This window comes from Thamnophis sirtalis, unplaced genomic scaffold, assembly GCF_051295495.1.
Source record: "Thamnophis sirtalis isolate CommonGarterSnake01/CBP01778 unplaced genomic scaffold, rThaSir2_p1.2 scaffold_7, whole genome shotgun sequence".
NCBI lineage: Eukaryota > Metazoa > Chordata > Lepidosauria > Squamata > Natricidae > Thamnophis > Thamnophis sirtalis.
In genome coordinates, this window is record NW_028261387.1 from 36,837,798 (window position 1) to 36,855,027 (window position 17,230).

The 17,230-nt window shown below is 38.5% G+C and overlaps 1 protein-coding gene across 1 annotated transcript; it reads left to right on the forward strand.

Moving 5' to 3' along the window:
• Positions 1 to 414: 414 nt before the first annotated feature.
• Positions 415 to 15,889, forward strand: LOC106551680 (cytochrome P450 4A2). Its single transcript, XM_087719708.1, has 12 exons — positions 415 to 588; positions 1,087 to 1,231; positions 2,241 to 2,285; positions 4,130 to 4,257; positions 5,017 to 5,147; positions 5,262 to 5,416; positions 6,144 to 6,250; positions 8,388 to 8,578; positions 10,316 to 10,449; positions 12,738 to 12,802; positions 13,095 to 13,177; positions 14,835 to 15,889. The coding sequence occupies exons 1-12, from the start codon at positions 415 to 417 to the stop codon at positions 15,001 to 15,003; spliced, it is 1,527 nt and encodes a 508-aa protein (XP_087575834.1). The 3' UTR covers positions 15,004 to 15,889.
• The last annotated feature ends 1,341 nt before the right edge of the window (positions 15,890 to 17,230 follow it).

Genomic DNA, 17,230 nt, shown 5'->3' on the forward strand with positions numbered 1-17,230 from the left:
AGAATTCCTCAGATAGCTATGCTGGCTGCAGAATTTTGGGAGGTGAAGTCCTCAAATCTTAAGTTGGCATGGTTGGACACTCTGTCCAAGGGTATGATTCATCTCACAAAATGTCATTTGAGTTTACTGATGAAAGAAGGAGAAATCTGTTGACATCTGCTATTTTACTCATAACCACTTCTAAGGCAAAGGTTAGATGAGATTATAAGTTGTTTGAAAGCTTTACCTGGAGTTCACTCCCAAGCAAGTGATTAATGGTTGAGAAAGTTTATGTGGAAGTGGTCCAAGTACAACAAAAGACTCACTTGAGGAACACCCATTTTGCAGCTTATTGGTGATGACATTCATCCTCTTATTAAACCCAGCCAGTAAAATACCATAACACCATTGCAGAGGCTTCAGCCTTGTGTGAGCATGATGGAGAAAACATCAGGTTTCCACCAGTTCACATTTATTTGTTCTGCATTTTGTCTTGTTTATGTCCTGATTAAAATCATCCAACTGTTTTACAAGAGACAAAAGCAGCTTAAGGCTTATAAGAATTTCCCAGGCCCTCCAACTCACTGGCTATATGGCAACATCTATCAGGTAAGAAGCAGCAAAATATATGGTGAGGTGATGGGGCAGAAGAAGACAGGGAATTTCTGTCGTGATTAATTGCTAGTGTATCTTGAAATTATTTAAATATTGTAACTGTGCCTTAAATAATATTGAATATTCTTAAATCATTGGTTCTGGTTCCGTTATTATCAGATGAATAACTTCATTCTGGTGCCCGTGTTGCACAAAGTAATCTAAGATGCGGTTAAGTTATTTATCTATTTTATTTATTTATATCAAATTTATCTAATTGCTCATCTCTCTAATTCAGAGAATATACTATATTTTCTTAAGTGTGCATTATATTATGAATGCCTTACCCATTCTTAACTTTGTTTGCATTACTCAGGCTGAATGAAGTGGATGAATATTCTGACTCTGATGAGTGTGAGGGTTTAAACACACAGCTTTGCAACTATACTGTAAACATGATTTATTTTCTTTCTTTCTTTCTTTCTTTCTTTCTTTCTTTTTCTTTCTTTCCAGATACCTAGTCAGAAAGAAGAACTAAAGTATATGTTGGAGTGGTCTGAACAATATTCTTATGCTTTTCCAAGATGGTTCGGGATATTTTTTTCTTCTGTAATTGTCACTCACCCAGAATATGTTAAAACTTTGTTTGCCAGAGGAGGTAAATCCATGCCAGTTAGAACAATGACTATTTCCCATGCAGTTATGCATATAGAGAGATTTACTAGAGAATAGTATCCAGGCTCTGTTGGATTCTATCAGAGCTTCAGTACCTTTCAGCTTCTTCTATAAAGTTTATATTGATAGTAATATAAGATGATGCTAAAAAAGACAAAAGTGAGTTACCTTCCTGTATATATTTGGCAATCACTTTATACACTTAGTTAAGAACTCTTTTAAACCTCGTAATCATTAAAGTATTCTCTTCTCTACTGCAGCTTAAAAGACCAACTTCAGAAGAGTAAAAAATAGTGTTATCAAAACTGAATGATTTCCATTAAACTTCGCTAAACTCTTCCTTGCAAACATGTATAAAGTTGTACTGTACATTTGTATCATTTTTCTTTTGTTGTGATCCAATGGTTAATGTGTATGTGTATGTGTATGTGTATGTGTATGTATGTATCAGTAGTGAGATACAACCTCTACGCCCCTGTACGGGCGTACCGGTGCCTGCCGGGAGCACCAGGTACTGTTCCGGTACGGTGCTCTGGAGGGCCACCTGCCTGCCCAGTTCCTTACTGGTATTTTAGCTCTTCGGTGCTTCCGTGCATGTGCACAGAGTGTAAGGCACCTGCGTGATGCTCCACCGAGCAGCTGGAGCATTGCGGAGGTGTCATGGAGGCATCACGGAGCATCGCAGGAGTAAGGACGCATGCACACGCTGCACGCATATGCACGTGTGCTGTGCGCATTCATGTGGCGGACGCTGGGCCCCGTTGCACCGTACCAATTGCAACAGGATCCGGAACCCACTACAGGTATGTATGTACATACATACATACTGTATCTTACATGTTAGAATTACTGTTTCTCTCATATTTGTTTAATGAAAGAAAGATGCAGTAAACTTCCAATGTGGACTTTCTCTATGCCAAATACATTAATTATTTCAGTATATATTTAGAATTGTGTTATAACTTTGTTCTGTTCTTCTTTGAATTTTCTAGATCCAAAGCCTGAATTCATCTATGCACCTTTGATTCCTTGGATCGGTATGTGTAAAAATTAAAATCAGTTATAAGTATTTTTTCTATTTCCCCTTTTTTTTAAAACAGTTCAATTGATCATTTAAATGTTGTTATGTTGCTTGTTTTAGTGTAGCTTTTTAATGTTAATTTGATCTTCTCCGGTCTTCTGCAGATTGGTTGTATATAATGGGACCAAAATCTGGAACTATATTCAGAACCACACCCGAAAGTTATCAAGTTGCGGAGGCTTGATTTAATTTACAAGAATTTCAATTTGGTCAAACAGTCTGATCATCACATCTACACTTTAATGAATGAAATGATGTATTAAGGAAGGTCACCCAATGGCTTCTGTGCCTAATGGAGGACTAGAACCAATAAAGTAATACCTTCTCAGCCCAAATCAGTATCAGATACTTCAAACAGTTTGTCCTACTATGTAATGATAGCTTTGTTATATGAATTGCAGTTGTTATAACAATACAAAACAAGCTCACCCTGCAAGTGGGACAACGCCAGGAAGAAAAACAACAGAGTATAGAATAACAGAATAACAGAGTTGGAAGGGACCTTAGAGGTCTTCTAGTCCAAGCCCCATTGGAGTGCCATTTCAGACAAGTGGTTGTCCAATCTCTTCTTAAAAAATCTCCAGGGTTGGAGAATCCACGACTTCTGGAAGCAAATCCTTCCACTGATTAATTGTTCCAATTGTCAGGAAATTTTGACTTAGTTCTAGCTTGGTTCTCTCCTTGATTAGTTTCCATCCATTGCCTTCAGATGCTTTGAAGAATAGGTTGACCTCCTCTTCTTTGCGACAGCTCTGAGATATTGGAACACTGCCATCATGTCATCCCTAATTCTTCTTTTCATTAAACTAGACATACCAATTCCTGCAACCGTTCTTCATATGTTTTAGCTCCAGTCCCCTAATTATCTTTCCTGCTCTTTTCTACACTCTGTCGAGAGTCTCAACATCGTTTTTATATCATGGCAACTAAAATTGGTTTCATATTCCAAGTGTGGCCTTACCAAGGCATTATAAATGGGTATTTAACACTTCATGTGATCTTGATTCTATCCCTCTGTTAATGCAGCCTAGGACTGTGTTGGCTTTTTGGCAGCTGCTGCACACTGCTGCCTCATATTTATATATATGGATGAAGAAGGGATAATTTAAAAAATAACTTTCCTCTTTAATTAGCATGAAGTGCTGTGGATGAAAGCCAACTCAGATAAATTTTAAACCAACTATCCATTTGTATTCCTATGCAATTTTCCATGGAGTAAGTATTCTTATATAATCTGCTACATAGAAATAAAAAAGCTCATACTGCATGAATAAAAGCAATTTCTTCAATTCAAAAGCTTCAATATCTGATTCCCCTAACATTCAAAGAATGGATGAAAAGCTACAAAGAGAAGAAAAGGTAAAGTTTACCTATGTTTCAGTTGAATAAGCAAAAGAGAGATAAAGAAATAATATTCCTTTCAGAAATTCTAAGACAACTTGAAATGATATGCAACAGTCCTTGAGCTCTGTGCTTGAAATATGCCCATCACTGTGTCAAATGAATATCAAAAGAAGCAATTCTGGTTGGTCCGGACCCATTTTTAAAACCCTGCTGTCATTTCTGATGAGTTTTATTTTATGAGATTTTGAAAGATGGGCCTGGACACTGCAGGTGCATTGACTCTGTCTTAGCACTTTCAAATGTCTCCAGCATGAGATTAATTGCCTATCAAATTCTGAGTGCAAACAATCTCTTAGCTCAGTCAGAGCAGATGGAATAATATCATCATAATTATCACCACCACCACCACTACCACTTCATTCAATGTAATTTATCTTTTTCTTTTTGTACCTCTAGGAAAAGGACTGCTTGTCTTAGGTGGCACAAAATGGCATCAGCACAGACGGTTGTTAACACCAGCTTTTCACTATAATATTTTGAAGCCCTATGTGGCATTAGTTGCAGATTCCACCAAAATTATGCTGGTAAGGAAAGTCTTTTTTCTCCGAGGTTATACAAGCAGATGCAAATGGGACCATTGCCGCCCTGAGTCTCTCGGGAATAGGGCGGCATATAAATGGAATAAACATTTCAAACATTTCATTTCATTGTAAACTGAGCAGGACCATTCTTAGCTAGCTCTTGGATAGGCAACCATCAGAATTTCTAGGACTGTAAAATACAGGTAGTCCTTACATTTCATTTAGAGACCATTCAAAGTTACAACAGCACTGAAAAAAGTGACTTATGACAGTTTTCACACTTATGACCACTGCAGCATGTAATCAAAATCCAGATGCTTGGCAACTGACTTATATTTATGTTGGTTGCAGCATCCTGGGGTCTTATGATCATCTTTTGTGACCTTATGCCAAGCAAAGTCAACGGGGAGGCCAGATTCACTTACTAGCCATGTTACTAACAACTGCAGTCATTTACTTAACAACTGTGCAAGAAAGATCTTAAAATAGGGCAAAACTCATGAAAGCACTGTCTCACTTAGCAACATAAATTTTGGGCTCAATTGTAGTTGTAAGTCAACGACTACTTATAAACTAGTCCAGAACAATTCCAGAAAATGAGAATGGGAAATCTCTTCCATGTTGTTGCTAAGTAAATAATATGGACATAGCTGTGTCTGAAGCTGAGCTGAACTCAATGGTACATTGTACAGCAGTTCACCAAAATGGCATATGGCATGGGAATTCGATAAACAGCTGATACAGTTCTATTTTCCCCACTAGGATAAATGGGAGAAACTGATTGCAAAGGAGCCCATGAAGTCTTTGGAGATGTTTGACCATATTAGTTTAATGACTCTTGACAGCATCATGAAATGTGCATTCAGTCACAAGAGCAATTGCCAAACTAACAGGTTAAAACTTTTATAATAGTACATTCTAATAATATGAGTATTGGAGAATGTTGCTCATATTTGTGTAGCACGCGTTTTTTTTTGTAAACAAAATGCTTTTTTCCCTTCCATTAGAGACCTGGATTATTATGTCCAAGCTGTGTCAGACTTAACTTTCCTGTTGTTTCGGAGAATTACCTCTACTATACTTCGGAGTGATTTCCTATATTCATGTACCTCATCAGGACAGTGTTTTAAAGAGGCTTGTAAATTGGCACACCAGCATACAGGTAACTCTTGTGTTCTTTGGTAAAATTAAATTAAAATTACTATGAGCTCCCAGGTTATATGAAGACGGAGGAAGAGTGGCTGTAGCCTAAGGTCATCTTTGGTGGACTGTTTCACTAATTGAAAGCAAACATGTTGAAACCACTTGGAGGGAAACTAATGCCATTATATAAGAGCTATTATATGACAAGTAGAAATGTTTTCAAAACATTGTTTTATTTGGCAGCAAAATAGTTCAATCTTCACTCAAAAGTTAATGACCTGTATAGATTGTGGTATGATGCTTAAAACAGCATATATTAATTTTTCACTTAGTTCATAGCCTTATCCTTTACATGTCATCTTGAAGTTTCATAGACTTCAATAAGGCTTATTATAATATAAGCAATGTTTTCTGATTCTTCTAATTATGGGAATAAGCATCATTATGGCCTTGAGATATGTCAGTGAAATCCTTGATCTGCCAACACACAATGACTTTTATTCATCACTACTCAAAATTGAATAGCATCAGAAAGACACTGTTGAATTTACTTGGAGCCTAATAAGGGATTTTGGTGTATACTTATTTGATTATGAATAGTTCTTAGCTTGCATATTGCAATTTTTTTTTATAATAAAAGGAATCAAATTAATCTCTCAGAGCTCTTTTTTCCAACATGATAAAACAAGGCAAGCACAGTGAATTTCTCATTCTTGGCATTAACTCCTCTTGTATTAACTTCATAGAAAAAGTAATTGAAGAGAGAAAGAAATCACTGCATAATGAAAGAGAGCTTGAAAAGATGCAAAAGAAGCGACATTTGGATTTTTTGGACATTCTTCTTTGTGCCAAAGTAAGAAACTAGAGGAAAAAATTTTTAACAGCCTCTTGTCTCACACTGTTATGAAAGTTATTAAAACACAAAATGAAATATTGTTTTGTTACAATTGTTAAGTAGAACAACCTGGACATAAAATTGATGTGCTAATGAAAAACTGGTAAATCGGAATAGGTATTATAATAAACAGCCCAATTAATTTGAATCTTTGTTACTGACTTATTTGCAATGTCTGTAAAAAAAAACAGATGAGAAAGTCAACAGTGCCAGAGAAAAATACAGTTAAAGCAACCTATATTTAAAAAAGCTTGCAATTTTTATACTAGAGATAGGAATTTTCTCTATCAAATGGTTGCTGACTCAAAGCATTTGCACAAATAAATTGTGGAACAAATGAGGCTGCCAGGTCAGGGAGTCAATATTCTCCTTAAAAGTTGCAGAGAGGGGAAATTTCATCAGATCTGTTATTGCAGCACCTAAGAGGAGCAAAGTCTATATGGTAATTCTGTTTTTTTGTTTCTATTATCGGACAAAATGTTCAAGGCTATAAAGAGGAAAGCTTCCCTGTTTTCCCTTTTATATCACTTTCCCATGCAGATGCAATGGGAAAACAGAAACAATTCTCATTTCCTTTAGCGAGGCAACACTGGGAAATTTGCTAACCAGGGTTAAAGGCAGGGGTGGGTTGCTACCGGCATTACTGCTGGTTCGGTGTGCAAAATTTTTTGCATGCACATGCACTCCCTTTGCTCACGTGCATGCCAAATGTACGCTTTGTGCACATGTACATTTGTACATAAAAAGGTCTGTGCATGCGCACATTAGAAAAGGAAAAAAAAATTTTTTCCAATGAAGATTGTTCTCTGCATGCGCAGAACTAAAAATCAAAATGGTGGTGCCACCGATAGAACTGGTTCAAGGGCGTGGCAGGCCGAGTTACTACCTACTCGGTCAAACCGGTCCAAACTGGTAGGAACCCACCTCTGATAAAAGGCAAATGGTCATGTCCTGCCCATCTTATCAGGAAATCAGCTTATCATTTTTGAAGGACATGCCCATGTGACTGTTGCCTTGGTTTCATTCCCAACCAATTGCAGAGAAAAAGGTTTTCCTTCTACCAACATTTTGGCTGAGACGCGGTCTATTTTATGGCATTTTATTGGTCAGGGTGGGATAAAGAGTCTCTGAGGTATACAATTTTTTTTTAAAAAAAAGACCCTATTGTCATTTTCAATTGCAGAAATGAAGATAGATGGTGGGGGGGTGGGGTGAAATCTCACAGTTCCTTGCAAAAGTAGCACTGAATGAATCAGATGTATTGTAGTATTATTTTGATAAGACAGGAGAAGAAAGTAAAATAAAGATAGCTGTTTATGTCAGGATGCTTTTTGACACTTCAAAGACTAAAGCAATATACATTAACTGAACCAAAAGGAAGAGCCCTATTTGTCTTTGTTCAAACCATAGAATAATAAATCCCAATAATATCAGTGTATCTGAATCTATATATGTAAAAGCGAAATACACTCATGCATCATCACGAAATCTCCAGAACCATAAAGCCTACAAACTTGAAATTTGGCATGTATGTTCCTCTTGGCTTCTAGGTGCTTGGTAAGAAAAGATTTTTTGAAATGACCATCAAATCATTAGTATTTCTTATATTATTATTAACACACTCTGATGTTAAGGTGTTAGATGTTCTACTCCCCCTCCCAACCTGAAAATAACTCTGTTCCAACTGCCACTTGGACATGGATGTGGCCAGTGTGTGCGGCCTGGGAGCTTGGAGAAGAGCCTGAGGGAGAGAAGGAGTAGGAGAGGAGAGGTGTCTGTAGGCAAGCCTGAGGGAGAGAAGGGGATAGTAGAGGCTTCTGTGGAGCCAGCCTGAGGGAGAGAAGGGGAGAGGAGAGGCCAATCGTAACTACTCATTAATTTTTAAGCTGTAAGTGTTGATTTATCAAGCCTGATCACATAGTTTCATAGTGGAGCATGGGTATTCAGCTAGTCCAATAATATCATAAATTAAAAACTCATTTTTAACACTTTTGTTTTTGGTCTGATTTTATGATGACTTAATTTTATTTTATTTTTCTCTAAATGAATGCTCATTGAAGGTGCCCCTTGCTGATTGTCCTTCTCTGTTTATCAGTATGAAGATGGAACTGGACTATCTGATGAAGACCTCCGTGCTGAAGTGGACACTTTCATGTTTGCAGGCCATGATACAACAGCCACTGGCATCTCTTGGCTACTGTATATAATGGCTAAGCACCCAGAACATCAGCAGAAATGCAGAGAAGAAGTCAAGGAAATCTTGGGGGATCGGGAAGACATCCAGTGGTGAATACAGTATTGTTTGCTTTAGATTTTTTTTCATTGGTGACTTGATTTAAGCATAACACTACACGATATCCATTTAGAAAGCATTTTTAAGCAAACAAAAATCAGAACACTTGGAGGCTGCCAGGAGGATGAATTGGTTAGATGGGATGTTTAATCCTTTCTCTGATATCACCATATTCTGTCTTTTTGAATCAAGAGGAAGCAGAGGGAAGGACAACCACCAACATGGTTCTTTATGTTATGTTTAGACCCACAGGATTACCTATACTGTAGTATCACTGTCAGTCAGTGTGATCATTATCTATGGCAATGTGCTGCAATAGACATTATTATTTCCATTCCATTGTGCGAGTTTAGGATTAGGAAGGATACTGCTACATCTTGTTGTCTGTCTACTGCAAAACTTCTTCTGCACCCTATTTCTTTAAACCTACTGAGGAAAGAACAGCTGGAGGTGGAGGTCGTAGGGAGGAAAATTGCCCATCTACTTGTTCATCCTCAATTAAAGCTCCCAATTCTATTTTTCCCAATAAAAAATAGACTATTAGTATCTTAGAGTTCAGACTATTATTCTTGCAAGAGAATAAAAGGCTTGCTACACATAGTACTCTCTTAAATGCTAGGTAGCAGCTCAATTTGCATACTGATTTTATACACCAAATCATTTATTTAGAGTGTTATAAGATATGTAGAAAAGATGAAAACAATTGGATACAATATGATACCTGAACACAAAACATAACACAGTCATAATTAGGTGATTATGATTCAATGAGAATATGTTTCAGGCAAACATATTAAAATTAGCAATTTTAAATTTAAAATATTCAGAAGTTTAAAGATTGCATTGTACCTTTTCTTCCTCCTTATAGTTCAGTGAATTAGGTGGGTGTCTGATCCACTTTTAAATATTATCTGGACATCCTGCACTTACTTCAGCCCTTTTTCTCTGGGCAACAAGGTTTGTATACTTCCATCAAGGTCGTCTTCCTTACTTTTTGCAGTGAGACTGGTCCATTTCCCATTCTCCCAAGGAAGGACTGACTGTTTATGCTATTCTTCTTTATAACTTTTGTTACTCTTCTAAGAAGTGGCATTATAGAAATTAGTTTGACCTTTTAGTTTCCAGAAAGGCAGGTTGGGTTGTGTAAGCCTTAGCTTTCTCCCACAGGGTCAGGCTAGATGCTCTGGGAAGATAGATGATGATAGCAGGAACTACCAAGACTCTAACCCAGGGGTCAGCAATTTTAAACCCTCAAAGAGCCATTTGGACCCATTTCCCACAGAAAAGAAAACACTGGGAGTCACAAAACTCTTCCCATGCCTGACTATTTCCTGAGCAGCCACAAAACTAGCATATGTTCCATTGTGAATTCTTACTTCCACTCCTTGCAGTTACCTACCAAAAGACAAAACCTAGTACCTTTGGTGCACATCGAAACTTTCCTTGGATGGTGTAGAATGGCAGTGGTGGGAGAGAAGGAGGAATAGTACTTTATATCATTGCAGTTAAGAATAAGTTAAACTTGTCTCATTCATGCCCTTGGGATGAGATGAAGGCAATGTCACAGGTGGAATTAAAAAGGTGATACCATGAGATATTGGGGCCAATGTTAAGTGTAAGTAAATAATAAATTTGCTTGATTGAGTTCCAGCTGATTCCAAAGCTCCCTTCTTTGGCACCTAGCATTTTACTAATAAAAAGGTTAATTGATTTTTCTTTATAACTTTCAGGGATGATCTTGGTAAGATGACCTATACCACAATGTGCATAAAAGAGAGTCTCCGTGTATACCCTCCAGTTCCAGTGGTGTCCCGAAAGCTCAGCAAACCTATTACTTTCTTTGATGGACGCACTTTGCCTGAAGGTTTGCAATTTTTTTATTTAAAAAATGTTTTTAATGTTTCATTCCATTATGTGCTGTTCAATGTTGGATGATGTCTAAGCTTTCAATATAAATACAGTTGGAAAAGGGCAAAATCACAGTAATAATGATAAAATGTTCGACACACTCTGATTTGAAATCTTCCCTTCCAATCTTCCCCCTTTGCCTTCTAAGAGACACAGTTAAGAAATTTTAATTCATTCATACTGTATATTGCAGTGATGGGATTCAATTTTTTTTACTGCCGGTTCTGTGGATATGGCTTTGTGGGCATGGTGTGGCTTTATGGGTGTGGCAGGGGAAGGTTACTACAAAATCCCCATTCCCTCCCCACGCCACTAACCTGCTTTCCAGCTCTGTTCTCCTGTTCAGGGCAACAAAAGAAGATCGGCTGAGAGGCTGGGAAGCAGTAGGGGCGGGACCAGCCTATTTGCCGGTTCTCCGATCTACTTAAAATTTCCGCTACCAGTTCTCCAGAACCTGTCAGAACTGGCTGAATACCATCTCTGGTATACTGTAGTAAAATGCAAATCAGCCCATGATAGTTACTATTAAGAATTTGCTTGAATGTAAACTTTGGAAAAAGTGCAGAGAAAAGCAACTAAGATGATTAAAGGCCTGGAGACAAAAACATATGAAGAATGGTTGCAGGATTTGGGTTTGGCTAGTCTAGAGAAAAAAGAAGGACTGGCGGGGAGGAAGATATGAAAGCAGTATTCCAGTATTTGAAAGGCTGCCACAAAATGGAGAGGGTCAACTTATTTTTTAAAGAACCTGAGGGCAGGACAGGAAACTATGGAAACAATGGAACTGGAGGAGAGAAACAACCTGGAATTAAAGAGAAACTTCCTAAGAGTGAGAACAATTAACCAGTGGAACAGCTTGCTGTCAGAAGTTGTGGGTGCTTCATCACTGGAGGCTTTTAAGAAGAGTCTAGACAATTACTTGTCTGAAAGGGTATAGGGTCTCCTGCTTGAGCCAGGGGTTGGACTAGAAGACCTCAAAGGTCCCATCCAACTCTATTCTGATTGGCTAATATTCTTTGCCTATTTAAACCTCTTCAAAATAGTCCAAAATTAGACCAAGAGTTCTGAAATTATATAAATTAAATATTACATTATGTCTATAAAACTATACTGATAGTACATCTAACTTATTCTAGTTAGAATAAGCAATTGCCATTTTAACAAAATTATTAAAAACACTAATTTCAAGCATTCTGAATTAATTGAAGTTCTCTGACATCTTTGTTCCAAGAAGCCAATTTTTAGGCATTACCCTGTTTTCCCAAAAATAAGACCTCCCTGGATAATAAGACCAACCAGGCTTTTGAGCGCATGCACTAAAATAAGCCCTCCCCTAAAAGTAAGCCATCCCCCCAAAAAATATTGCAACACAACAGCAGCCACAAGGTGACCACACTAGCCACCTCCTGGACCTCAAAAATAATAAGACCTCCCCAAAAATAAGGCCAAGTGCTTATTTTGGAGAGCAAAAGAAAATAAGACACTGTCTTATTTTCTAGAAAACACGGTAGATAATAATTAATTGGAAGCTTGCAAAGCAAACTGCCAAGGCCTAAGCAAAGTAAAATCTTGGATGAGAGTTCTTGGATAAGAGATTATTAGGAAATTTGGGGCTACAGTTTAACTTGACAAAATATCCTAGAACAAAACTGTGGCAAACCACATCTATATTGTTCCCTGAAGCCTCCGGAGGACTAAAAACAGCCCTACGAGCAAACTCCTCCAGAGGCTTCAGGGAAGTCTCCTGAAGGTCCCTGAAGCTTCCGGAGGGCTTAAACTGATCCTACGAGCAAACCAGAAGTGACTTCTGGCTTTCTCATAGGGTCATTTTTTGCCCTCCGGAGGCTTCAGGGAAGCCTCCTGAAGGTCCCTGAAGCGCATGTGCACTGGGGGGGGGGATTGTGCGTTGCACTATGGGTGGGGCACACCAGCGTACGACCCTCCTGCGCTCTCCCCTTATGGCATGCAAGCCAAAAAAGGTTCGCCATCACTGGTATAGATATTTATACTTCTATATGTAGGATTATCTATCTACCATAACACAAGACAAATCCATTGAACAGGTAATAAATTAATAAAAATTTGAGCAATTTGCCTAGGAACATTTTGCTTGAAAAATGTAAACGCCAAACCTTTCTGGCTGGGTGGAACTGGCTGCAGAATTCTTCTCATCCTGTCTTTTGATCTTGTTTCAACCACTGAGAATGTTTTAATTGCTGTCTTCTCTGGTTCTTTATTTTACAGATATTATAGTTGCAGTTGACATTTATTCTCTTCATAAAAACTCCAGCATTTGGCCAGATCCTTTGGTAAGTAGTTTTTTTTTTTTAATGAAATGATGACAGTGATAAAGGGTTATAAATAAATAAAATTTGTCACACTTAATCGAGACTTTTATAAGTACACAGATTCTCTGTAGTAGAGATAATCCCCATTTATCAATTTTATTGACTCACTATATTTTCAGAGCAAAGCATAAAGTGATTCTGAGATGCTTCAATAGCTTTGTAATAGCACAAGTACTGTAATGAGAAAAAGGGTTGTAAGCATAGCAGATTCACTTTTTTCTCTCTCCAATTTTCATTGGTTTGTTTATTCCAGGAGTTTGATCCTATGAGGTTTTCATCAGAGAACACCTCTAAAAGACATTCTCATGCCTTTATTCCTTTTGCAGCTGGATCAAGGTGAGTCTACAATCTATTTTTTAGACTATTGGTTTCAGTGGTGGGTTTCAAATTATTTTAGAACCTCTTCTGTAGGTGTGGCCTGCTTTGTGGGAGTGGCTTGCCGGCCATGTGACTGGGTGGGAGTGGCTTGGCAGTCATGTGACTGGGTGGGCGTGGCCAACTTGTAAAATGTGGTGAAACTCACTTAACAATGCTCTTGCTTAGCAACCAAAATGTTGGCTCAGAAACTCTGGCATTTGAAGCACGCAAGTCTTAAAGCTGTCAAGTTACAAGACCTTTGCACCCCTAACCCTTTAGAAAAAAACCCCAGGGGTGTTCAAACTTGACAGCTTTAAAACTTGTGGACTTCAAGTCCCAGAATTCCTCCTCTTGCTCTTCATCTTGATGATGTGCGGACAGACGGGGGAGGGAGCTGGAATCGGTTCTAAACGGCACTGTAGATTTGTGGAACCTCTTCTTTAGAAGAGGTTAGAACTAGCAGAAACCCACCCCTGATTGGTTTTAAAATGAATATCTCTATCAGTGTTTCTCTTCCTTGGCAACTTATTTGGACAACTGGATGCAAATTCTGAAGAGTTAAGTCCACACAAGTTGCAAAGGGCGAGAAATGCTGTTCTATGCCTATCCCAAGCATTGTTATTTGCTGTCTTTTTAGAGTCTTATGAAATGTTCTTACAGCTAAGAATGACAAACAGATATGTTAAAGGAGCAAAATAATCATCCTGTCAGCCTCTGCTTTGCTGCTGCTTCGGCTGCCATTGAAACAGGGGAGGGGGGCATGGTATTTGAGAAGGGAATACTAATTGTGCTGGAGGAGGATCCTGGAGTTTGCTGCCTCTCTTGCTGCGCATGCGGAGGAGGTTTCCCGCCAAGGCCAACGGCACCAACATTCCATCTGGGTGATGCCTTTCGAAGTTATCTCACACCTGACACTTGGGAGAATTATGATTGGACTGTAACTGGGATGCCAAGGGGTGGGGAATGGGTTATTTTATATATCAATCGCTTTCGGGCCTAAATAATCAGTCTTTCACTTTGCTACGCTTCTAATCATTTATAATTAGTAAAAGTACACTTGATTTCTATCAATGGAGTCTCATGGTTTTCTTTCCTAATTATTCAATGGAGGAGTGCTGACACATCCCTCAAAACTATACAATTGATGCGGCTGGTTTTTTTTAATTAAGTGTGAAAATGTTTTCCTAGTTAGAAGGACAGACCTAGTACCTGCTGTTGTGTATTTTGCACTGTATTTAGAAGCCTTTCCAGATAGAAAATTTCAGCCAATGGTTGAAAACTGGGCATAATTCAAATATGATATTCACTTGCTGATTATAATTTCCTATGGTGCTTTCCTGCTTAGTGATTTCAGTTAAATGAGGCCCCTGTAGAATAAATGCTTGCACTGAAGAGAAATATTTCATACATTCACACCTTGTTTTAATTGAATCAATATATTGTTCTCACCTGTTCAGTTTTTAAGATATCTGTAAATGTTTGCACTTCTCATTACACTCTATATTTAATTTGCATGCTTACTAACTGGTACATAACTGAGTAGGAAAACCCACCCTAACTTGTTCTGAATGTCAACCAGCCTCCTTTTATTTTGAGTATAACACAAAGGGTTTTCTTCTCTCCTTTTTCTTGTTAGGAATTGCATTGGACAGCAGTTTGCCATGAATGAACTAAAAATAGCACTTGCTCTGACACTGCTTCGCTTTGAACTAATACCCGACCCAGAAAAAACTCCAATTCCAGTCCCCCAGGTTGTCCTCAGATCTGAAAATGGAATACACCTGATTTTAAAGAAACTCGACTGATCCTGAAAAATTATTGCAGGAGTTGATGCCAAGAGGCTGTAAGACAAAGATGGGGCATTAACAGACTATGCAAAGTCACCAAAAGCATGGTGCATACACCAGCTTTTTTAATCGTAATATATCTCTCCACTTCGCCCAAAACTATTCTCATTTTTAACTTTAATTCCTTTTAAATGCTTAAAAACTCAGCCTTCACTATTGTCAAAGGAATGCATCATAACCTATTTGTCATGGAGTCATGTGTTGCCCTATCTCAAAATGTAAAATGTTGACTGGAAAACTCTGCTAACAACTTATACCTTAATATTTCATACAACAATTGTCTAACAGTAGCTTAATTGTAGAATCCAAGCCTTTAATCTCAAATTGTTCCATGCCTGTGATTCCCCCATACCTTCAGATGATTGCACTTCTTCCGTCCGTTGCTGCTCCATGTACACATGACAGTACATAATATAGGGCAGCTGCCAGATGTATACAATCTTTTATGCTTCAGTGCCCATTAAACTGGATGCCCAAGCTAGATAACAAGTACGTACTATAGTGAATGGGATCAGAGAGGCTCTTACTGAGTTGTATGCTGATATAAAAGTCCCTCCCTCCACTCCCCCAGTCTCTTGTCTGCTATTGCTCTCTAAAGAGCCAGAGGTGGGATTCTGATAACATCTGCTTCAGTGGTGGGTTCCTGCTGGTTCGGCCTGGTTCGGCCGAACCGGTAGTGGTTTGGCAGCCTGAGTCGCTGGAACTGGCAGCAACCCGGGCCTGCCAACGCCCCTGAACTGGTTCCCCAGGTGGCATTGTATGCACCACCATCTTGTTTTTCAGTTCTGCGCATGCACTGAATAATTTTAACTGCACTTTAATTCATCTGAGTTGTGACAGAACAATGCCGAACACAACTGGAATAGGAGCGATTGTAAAGAGAAAGAAACTAGAGGATCTCTAGACATACACAATAAACAGATGGGGGAATATATTAATGGCTTATCTTTGCAACAGCAGAAAACTTGGGAAGAAAAAAAAAACAGATACTCTATTTTAACGAGCACACTAATAACCCAGGGCTGGAAGGTCTTGTCACTGTTTTCAAGATATATTTTTCTCTAAATCTTGTATTAAATCTCCTTGAAAACTTGTTTAATTGATTGTGCCTTTTTCTGTCCCTTAAATTTGGGGAGAGGAATGCAGGCAAGGTACACCTTAGAAGATAAAATCTGATAAAGGCTGGTGGCTTCTGGGACTGGGATGACCAATCTAATTTTAGGATTTTGTCCAGAAGCCTCATTCCTACAAATGTGACTTTTGATAGATAGCACATCACTTCTTTTATAAGAAAGTGTACAGGAAAGGAGGGATGTAAAATGACTGCGAAGCCATGTACATAACCTTATTGCTGATCAACACTTCCAGCTTGCCTTGGTTTAAGCAACTATACTAACCATCTGTGAAGAATAGGAATTCATAGATATAATTTTTAACCATCTCCCCATCCCACAACAAAGAAAGGTTCCATGTGTCTTCTCTTGCACCACAACATATTTAGCACAGGTATCAAACTCATGGTGTCATGTTACCGTCATGTGATGTTTCGCAATGTTTTCCCCTTTGTGGAACTGGAGTGGGAGTGGCCCACTGGTGAGATTCACTTACCTTTGCTATTGGTTTGCAAATGTGAGCACGCTCGCATACGCCACCTTCTGTGCATGCGCAGAAGGTCGCACATTACATCAGAGCGGATGGGTGGAGCCTCCAGCAGCTGCTGGTACCGGTTCGCCTGAACCAGTAAGAATCAGCCGAATACCACCTTTGGTATGGCCTACGCATGATGCCTTGGGCCTGTGCGCCACCAGTTTGACAACCCTGATATACAGTATTTCCCAAGTCATGCTGCTTTAAGCTGTGCTGAACAGTTACACTGTTTCATGGTCAAAGGGTGAACTTTTGTTATTTTTTTTCCTAGTGAACTGATAATGTAGTGATTTTAAAAAAAATCAGGTGGAATTGTCAGAAGTTCTGTGAATTCCCAATTCTAGCCCCAGTAACAGAACTAATTACCATAAATGTAGTGTTTTCCTTTTTTTATATACATTTTCTGGTGCACATACCAGACTGGAAGATACTAAGTAGAGAACTCATCAGACGGCAGCTTATAGAAAGTTTCACCTGTGAAAACGATGTTGCTCTAAAGTCCCATAGAAAGGAAAGGGAATTGCTTTCTCAGAACAAA

Coding starts and splice junctions, on each gene's coding strand:
- LOC106551680 (XM_087719708.1), top strand. CDS start 415: ATGATGGAGAAAACATCAGGTTTCCACCAGTTCACATTTATTTGTTCT. Junction 2,286..4,129: donor ACCTTTGATTCCTTGGATCG/GTATGTGTAAAA, acceptor TTGTACCTCTAG/GAAAAGGACTGCTTGTCTTA. Junction 13,178..14,834: donor CCTTTTGCAGCTGGATCAAG/GTGAGTCTACAA, acceptor TTTTCTTGTTAG/GAATTGCATTGGACAGCAGT.